The sequence below is a fragment of the Microtus oregoni genome, unplaced genomic scaffold (genome assembly GCF_018167655.1).
Source record: "Microtus oregoni isolate MIOR12 unplaced genomic scaffold, Mior012 000004F_ref0000308, whole genome shotgun sequence".
Classification (NCBI taxonomy): Eukaryota; Metazoa; Chordata; class Mammalia; order Rodentia; family Cricetidae; genus Microtus; species Microtus oregoni.
In genome coordinates, this window is record NW_024543063.1 from 66,987,140 (window position 1) to 66,995,364 (window position 8,225).

The following is an 8,225-nucleotide window of genomic DNA, read 5'->3' on the forward strand; positions in this document are numbered from 1 at the left end:
GGCTCCCTGCTTGCCATTCACAGGGGTCAGAGCGGGAAGAAAAGAGCATAATGGGCACACGGGACTACTGTGCACCAACACCAGTTTTCAGGTCTGTCGGAGTCCTCAGTACAACCTCTGAGGTAGACTGTTGCCGCACCATATTACAGAAGAGGAAGCTGAAGGCCAGAGTGGTGGTCGGCCTCGCCTGAGGGTGCACAGCCAAGAAACGTCAGGGCAGAGCAGGAAACGGGAAAGTCCTGCTGAAGGGTGTGATGTCACTAGTGGATAAATGGGGTTCTCAGGACTCCTAAGCCTCTGTCCCCTAGACCTACCTTCCTTGATTCTCATGGTCCCCATGGAGCAGGCTCAGCCCCCACTGGGACTCCCAGCAGGCTGGGAGGAGCTGTGGGATTGGCCAGGTCAACTTGCCTTCCTTCCCTGCTGGGAGCTCCCAGAACCACCTCTGGGCTGCCCAGGAGGGAACAGTGGTGAAAAGCAGCTCTCTGAGGGCCCAGGCTCACACTCTAGACAGCAGGGTCCATTGCCCACGACCCTGAGCCCACTCCACGACAGGCGCAAGACTGCACAGCTAAAAGATGCTTCGTAGCCAGTTAACGATGCTGCTGGGTCTTCTCAGTGGGGCGTGGCTACCCAGAGGCTCAGGGAGGCCTGGGGCCCCATCCACTCCTGCTCAGGCCTGGGCTGCTGCCAATCATAGCTGGACTCTGGACCCTCTGGTACCAGCCTCTGCCCTGGGTAGCTGGAAGGCCTTCCTGGGCCTGCAAGACAAACGGCAAGGGACAGGCGGGCTGCAGGGAGGACACAGAGTGCCCTCTGGTGTGTCTTTGCCCCTGGCCCCCCAGGAAGTGCTCCAGGAGACTTGTAAGGCTGTGGCCTTTATTCAGGTGAGTTGGTGGTGATGGTGCCTGTGGTGGTGGCAGTGGTGGGCACTCTCTGCATTGTACAGAGGACAGATTATGTGGCCTCCGGCAGATTTGCAATCAAGTCTCAAGTGCTGAATCTTCCATTTAAATGCCAATGAACTTCAGGTTCCTTCATTTTCATCTCTTCCAAGTCTATTTTCTTTTCCTCCTCTGCATTTTTTTTTTTGAGACATGGGCTCCAGTAGCCCAGGCTGACCTCCCCGTAGCTAAGCGATCTGAAGATCCCACTCCTGACTTCACCTCATGCGTGCTGACATACAGGCATGTGCACACCTCTACTTACGGGACCCAGGGCTTCATTTGAGGCAAGCTGTGCCGACTGAGCCACATCTCCAGCTGCTGAATCTGTCCACACTTAGCAGCCAGGAAGAGGCTGTTGACAAATGCATGTCCCCTGTCCCCTCCAAACCCGCATGGCTCTTGCCTTTCTCTGAACAAAAGCCCAGGTTCTCAGAGTCCACAAGGTTCTATAGTCTTTGATCTCCCTGATTTTGGCTACTCCCACTCTCCTCCTTCCCTTCTGACAGGAGAGAGGAGAGAGGAGAGAGGAGAGAGAGAGAGAGAGAGAGAGAGAGAGAGAGAGAGGGAGAGGCCCTTCTCCTGGGTTCATAGGTGTGAGTCACCATCTTGGAGCAGAGGTGTTGCTATTGTTGTTGTTGTTTTAGCCAGAGTCTTATGTAGCCTGAGGCTGGTTTTAAGCTTCCGTCTTCCTCCCTCTGCCTCCTGAATGCCGGGGCCAGGAGTGCAGGTGTGCACCACAGCCAGTTTGTGTGGTATTGGAGGTAGAACCCAGGACCTCCAAGATGCTAGGTAGGTACTCTACCTATTGAGCTACATCCGCATTCCGGGCAGCAGAGGTTATCTGATTTTGTTCTTTCCAATATTTCTGTCCCCGAGAGCTATAAGGGCCAGGCACATAGCGGGCACTCTGTGTCTGCTGGGTGAAGGCATGAGGCTCATGCCTCTCTGGGCTGTGGAGCAGCTGAACAAGAAAAGATCTCATGTCTGCACTCAGCTGGTCCAGAAGAGCTTTGGAAATTCTTATTCTGCGCTGAGTTCAACTCTTGCTTCTTTGTTGGTGTCTGTGGCTTGCCTCCTCTGCCCTTTCCTCACTCCCCTTTAACAGAGGTAACAATCCCAGGTTCCTTCAGGGTTCTCTGGCCGTGCTCAATAGGGAACCACTTCCCCAAATGCCCTGGCTTGGTATTTGCTTATCAAACCTTGGAATTCAGGAGATCCAGAGTGATCTGTTTTTCTATTTCTTTTTCCTCCTTTCTTTCTTTCTTTCTTTCTTTCTTTCTTTGCCTTTCAAGATAGTTCCCACTAAATAGTCCAGGCTGGCCTGGAACTTCTGCTCCCCTGCTTCAGAGTCCTGGGGGTCACCATGCCCACTCCACATCCTGCGTCTGATGCCTACCAGCTGATGACTGCGCCCAACAGAACAGAACTCAGCTTCGAGTCTAGCTCACTGCTGAGCCCAGAGCTCCATTTGCTCCACATGGCATAAGACACTTAAGTTGCAGCCTTCCCTGCAGCTATGTGGTCTCAGGCAGCTCCAAGCCTCAGTTTCCGCATTTGGAAACGGACGTATTATCATTGGCCTCAGCATCACAGGGAAGACAGAACATCAATTCTGGGTTTCGCAGGGGCCAGCATGGGTGTCAGAGATTGTCTCTTTTTAATTCCAGTGCTGGGAGTGGAACCCAGGGAGCTGGGCGTGTATGATAGAGCATTTGGGTAAGGAGTTCACGGTCAGCCTCTACTAAATAGTGAGTTTGAGGCCAGCCTGGGCTGCATGAGACCTATCTCAATAACAAATGCCAACGAAAAAAAAACTTGTTTTAAAGGTTTCAAATATCTAGCCCAGCCTGGTCTACAGAGCAAGTTCCAGGACATGTTCCAAACCCTGTCTTGAAAAAACAAAACAAAACACAAAACAAAGTAAAAGGGTTTCAAGTAGTTCCTTCTTTTCCTTTAAATTTTTTTAAAGATTTATTTATTTATTATGTATACAACGTTCCTTCCATGTATGCCTGCACGCCAGAAGAGAGCACCAGATCTCATTATAGATGGCTGTGAGCCACCATGTGGTTGCTGGGAATTGAACTCAGGACCTCAGTGTTCTTAACCTCTGAGCCATCTCTCCAACTCCCTCCTTTTTAAAATTTTAATTTTTTTCTGTATTATGCTGAGCATGGTGACGCTCACCTTTAATCCCAGCCCATGGGAAGCAGAAGCAGGTGGTTCTCTGGGATTTTCAGGCCTGGTCTACACAACAAGTTCCTAGCTAGCTAGGGTTACATAGCAAGATCCTGTCTCAAAAAATATAATTACACTTATTTTGTGAGTACATGTGTATGTGTGTTTGCATGGGTGTTCCATGACCCAGTGTGCAGGGCAGAGGACAGCTTGTGAGAATTGATTCCCTTCATTGTGTGGGTCAAAGGAATTGAATTCAGGTCATCAGATTTGGCGGTAAGTGCCTTTGCCTACTGAGTTATCTTGCTGACCCCTGCGTGTGTGTGTGTGTGTGTGTGTGTGTGTGTGTGTGTTTAGATAATGTTTCAGAGGGGGAGAAATGGTTCAGCGGGTAAAAGCACTTGTCAGCAAAGCCTATCAGAATCTGACTCCTGGGACCCACCCAGTGGAAAGAAAGAGCTGGTCCATGATCTGGCTTTGACTTCTACAAGGGCACCATGGCATATAAACCGTACCACCCCCACTCCTGACAAAATAAATTTAATTTTAAACAATGAAAAAGATAGGGCTTCACACTATAGCCCAGGCTGGCGTAGAACTCGCTGTGCGGTCAGGGTTGGTCATCCTCCTTTAGCCTTCCAAGTGCTTGGATTACAGGATCACCATACCCCACTTGATTAGAGAATATTTTAATGTGTATTATTTGCCTAGTGTTAGTGTGTACACCAGTGTGCACACCAGTGTGTAAAGCTTGATGATGGTGTCAGGCCCCTCGGACTGGAGTGGTGGTGAGCCACCCACCATGTGGGAACAGAGCACCCAGAGCTCCTGGCTGACGAGTCCTCTCTAGCTGTCTTCCCTTGACTTTCATTTCTCTCTGGTGCTGGGAATGGAACCCAAGCCTTGTGCATGTTAGGTAAGTGCTCCACTCCCGAGCTCCACCCCCAGTTCTGTTTGTCTATTATTTTCACACAGGGTCTCAATAAGTTTCCCAAATGAGCCTCGCTCTTGAGATCCCCAGTCTTGGCCCCAGAAAAGGCTGTGATGTACAATGTCTACATCACCAGGCCCAGGTCTCCAGTTTAATCTGGGTGATTTTGTGTGTGAGTGTGTGTGAAGGCGCACACGTGTATCAGGACAGAGGTTGATGTCAGTGCTCTGAACTGTGCTGTTCCTTTTACATTTTTTTTTAAATGAGTGTTTTGCCCACACACATATCTGTGTGCTACATGCATGCTTGTGCCCAGAAGAGGGTGTTACATCTTTGGAGAAGTTGTGAGTTGCCGTGTGGGTGCTGGGAATTAAACTCGGGTCTTCTTAGAAGAGTAGTTGGTGCTCTTAACCACCGGGTGCACCCACTTGATTAGAGAATATTTTAATGTGTATGATTTGCCTAGTGTTAGTGTGTACACCAGTGTGCTTGCCAATTCAGCTTTGCTGGGCTGGTCCCTAAGCCCCGCCAGGGCTGTCTTCAGTTCCCAGGGCTGACATTACAGGCATGAGTCCCATTTTATGTGGGTGCTGGGGATCTGAACTCGGGTCTTCATGCTGGGACCACATCATTTTACTGTCTCTTCCCAGTCCTGGATTTGAAGGATTTCATCCAGGAAAGAGTCTTGGAAAGGTTGAATAACTTGCTGCAGGCCACACAGCCAAAAGGAGAATTCAGAATTGAAATCCAAGTCACCTGCCATCAGCAGCCACACCTTTATTTTGGGGTAGAAGTGGATAGCAATTATTCTCATCCCTCTGGCCTTGGACTGCGCAGGGCTGACTGTCCCGTGTCTGCTTGCAGGTGCTCTCCAGGCCTGGCTGCACAACTGGCAGGGTCCTTAATCATCTCTGTTTCGGCCACTGTTCCTCCTTCTACATCCCAAGCTCGGATCCCACCCCGGTGGTCCTCTGCAACAGCTGTATGCCGGCTCAGAAGCGCTGGACGTCGGTGGGGCTGTGGTGTAGAGTTGGCCAAGCAGCCTCCCCTCGGCGAGTGAGGATGTCGGTCGCCGTGGTGCAGAGGTGCCAGTGCCGGCCGAAGCTGTGAGCAGAGCATCGTGGAAGACTGCACAGGACAAGAACCTCGGAAAGACGCAGAGATGCAGTGGAAAGACGTGACCTGAATGATGTACATCAGGTCAAGAGAGCAGGGTTAGGACAGACGGACAGATCCACAAGGTTCTCATCTTGCTCCTGGAACACGAGACATGGTCCCCCCCAGTCATGGGTTTAGACTACTAATAGTCATAGCATGTGGGGCTGGGGTGTAACTCAGCGGGGAAAAGCCTTGCCTACAATGCACGGCACGAAGCCCTGGGTTCCATTCTTAGCTGGGGATATGTGGAGGGAAAAGGTGAAAATTCCTGTGACGGAGGAAATATTCCTTCCATAAGTACTAACTCACGTCATCCTCAAGAATCACTCCTCAGCAGTCCCGCAGGGGAGGATTTCCCCATAGGTCATTTTGCAGATGAGGAAACCGATGCCATTGAGGCATTGTTACTTTTTTGGGGGGGGGGGGGGTGAGACACAGGCCTGCGCACGCGCAGCACAGCTTTCCGCTAAGCCCCTCCCCCAGCCTGGGGTGCCGCTGTTGACCACGAGGTGGCACTGCGTCTCTCTGTCCGGGCCAGACACTCCTGCTAGGATGACAGCACCACCCAAACCCGGACACTCAGCAAAGATGACCCCGTTCTAGGGACACCAGAAAAACAGCAGCAGCAGCAGCAACAACAAAAAACCATGGCAGCAAGCGGGAAGCAGCTGCTTGGAAAACCTGGCCCCAACCAGAGGCGACCCCGAGTGTGCGCAGCTGCCTCTCTCAGTGACAGTGGCTGGGGTTTCCCTTATTGCCCCACCCGAGTCCTCGTAGCAGCCCCACGCCCAGCCTGGCATTCCACGGGAATCATAAAGGTTGGCCAAGTCCAGCTGTGCGTGCGTCTCTCTGACTAGGGTTTCCTGAGTAGGGGGCTCCCTCCTCAGCTAGGGGGCAGGGTGTGCGGCAGCCAGGCGGCCTAGCTCTGGGCGGCTGGAACCAGGGCTCTGGCAGATGGGCCCGTTTGGCAGAGACTCAGAGACATGTGGCAGCATTGCCTCCAAATGCCCCCACCCCCAGTGCAGGGTGGAGGGAACTGGTCAAGCGCCCCCCCTCGCCCTTCTTCCTGCCTCAGGAAGGAAGGCTCCAGGTGAGGGGAACAGGAGGGCCCCCCACAAGGAAACAGATGGGACAACATGGATCGGGAGCTGTGACCCCTGACCTCACAGGCCCGAACAGAGGGATGGGAACCTGCCTGACTGCCAGCTCCCAAGAGCATCCTAGACGGAGTGTCATGGAGAGCCCTGGGAGTGGGGGGCACCCTCCTGCCTGTCCCTAGAGCTTGGTGGCAAACCTCATGCAGCGTCTGAGCTGGCAGCTCAGCCCTGGCACCCCTTCTCTGGCGGGCACAAGATGCCTGCATCCCTCCACCTCAGCTGTGCCCACCTCCTGCCAGCCTGGAGAGCCAGCTGGGAACCTTGGTGCCAGGGGGGGCTAGAGTCACTGCGCCCTCCCAGGCAGTGCCAGTCGGCCCCCGCTGCTGCCCCCCAGGCCCAGTAATGGGTGGGTAATGAGTGCTGGGGGAGCGGGGGGAGGGGTGGGGAGGCAGGTGCCACAGGCTCTGGCACCGGGGGCCGCTAATCAGGTTTGCCAACGCCATCTGTCATCATGCGAGCATCTGGGGCTCAAGGTGACCCTGTCACCCTCAGTTACAATTATGAGTTTGGCATCTGTATTAAAGCCCGCCAGCCGGCCAGGCAGGGGAGGGCTGGGGTGGGTAAGGGGGTGCACGGTGAGCCCCGTCCCTGGGGTCTGGTTCCCAGGAGTTGTGTAGCTGCCAAGACATGAAGCTTCTCTGCACTGTGTATGTGTGTGCGCTCACACAATATGAGTATACACACGCCCATCCTCCTTAGCTATTCTCCCCTAGTGTGTCGGGGCACAGGACTGGGGATGGCAGGGTTTGTTTTTGAGTGGTGGTTGTGTGTCTGAGGGTTTGGTAAGGTGGGGGGAGGGGAACGGCTGCGACACTGTGTGGGTGCCTAGGTAAGTGGGTATGCCTGAAGGGGAGTGGAAACTTAATTTGGTTTTGGATGATGGTGTTTTAGGGTGTTGGTGCTTGGAGTGTGTGTGTCTGTGGGTGTGTACCAGAGGGCATGTATGCTGTAGCTCTTACAGTTATAGACTGTGTGTGCTGGGGGTGTGAATCTGTCTGTGAGAGAGAGAGAGAGAGCCGCAGCTGGCAGAGGCTGTGGACATCCACCCTTGATTCTCTCCTGCCCCTTCAGTCTGTTCCTGCTCGCAATAGCCCAGCTCTGATCCAGAGAGTTCTGACAAAGACCCAGGGCTCCAAATATTACAGGCCTGTTTTTGGTTTCTCTGTTCTTGGAATTGTATTCTCAGTTCAAGATTCCAGTTCTGAACAATGGAATTGAGACTTCCCCCTCCCCCAAGACAGGGTTTCTCTGTGTAACAGACCTGGGCTGTTCTGAAACTCACTCTGTAGACCAGGCTGGTCTCAAACTCATAGAGAGCCTCCTGCCTCTACCTCTGGAGTGCTGAGATCAAAGGCGTGTGCAATTCTAGACTTTTGGATTCTAGAAAATGGATCTGGGTTTTAGATTCTGGGTCCTGAATTCTTGGATCTGGTTTTCTACATCTCAGAACTATTGGTGTCTAGAGTCTTCTTCTTTCTGATACTGGAGACAGAACCTTGCCCAGACTAGGTAAAAGCTCTACTGCCCGCCCATACCTGTCCCCAGAATTTCACTGGACGATTCTAAGCAGGTGCTTTACGGCTCGACCTAGACTGTGGTTATGAATTCTAGGACATAGATTACATCGTGTGAGTTCTGGATCTGGGCTCTGATCTCTGTGTGCTCGTCCTGGACCTCTCTCTATAATTAAGCCTTCAATCACAACCCCTAAAGATCACGGTAGAAACGACATTTGACCACCAGGGGCCGCCCTTGGTCTAGATTTGGGCTCGACTGACCTAGCTGTGGGGCCACAAAGACTGGCGTGACCCAACTTTTTGAGGGAGACTGGGAGTAACTTTCTTACTCTCCTCC

General features: G+C 52.7%; 1 protein-coding gene across 1 annotated transcript; it reads left to right on the plus strand.

The window, feature by feature from the left end:
- The first annotated feature begins 578 nt into the window (after nucleotides 1-578).
- Nucleotides 579-6,046, plus strand: Dand5 (DAN domain BMP antagonist family member 5). The gene is made up of 2 exons (XM_041649989.1): nucleotides 579-887; nucleotides 4,921-6,046. Exons 1-2 carry the CDS (start codon nucleotides 579-581, stop codon nucleotides 5,164-5,166), a joined length of 555 nt encoding a protein of 184 aa, XP_041505923.1. The 3' UTR covers nucleotides 5,167-6,046.
- The last annotated feature ends 2,179 nt before the right edge of the window (nucleotides 6,047-8,225 follow it).

Bases quoted from the DNA above. Each gene is read 5' to 3' on its own strand.
- Dand5 (XM_041649989.1), top strand. From the start codon at position 579: ATGCTTCGTAGCCAGTTAACGATGCTGCTGGGTCTTCTCAGTGGGGCG. The intron at 888-4,920 runs GTGAGTTGGTGG...GTCTGCTTGCAG, and splicing joins AGGCTGTGGCCTTTATTCAG to GTGCTCTCCAGGCCTGGCTG.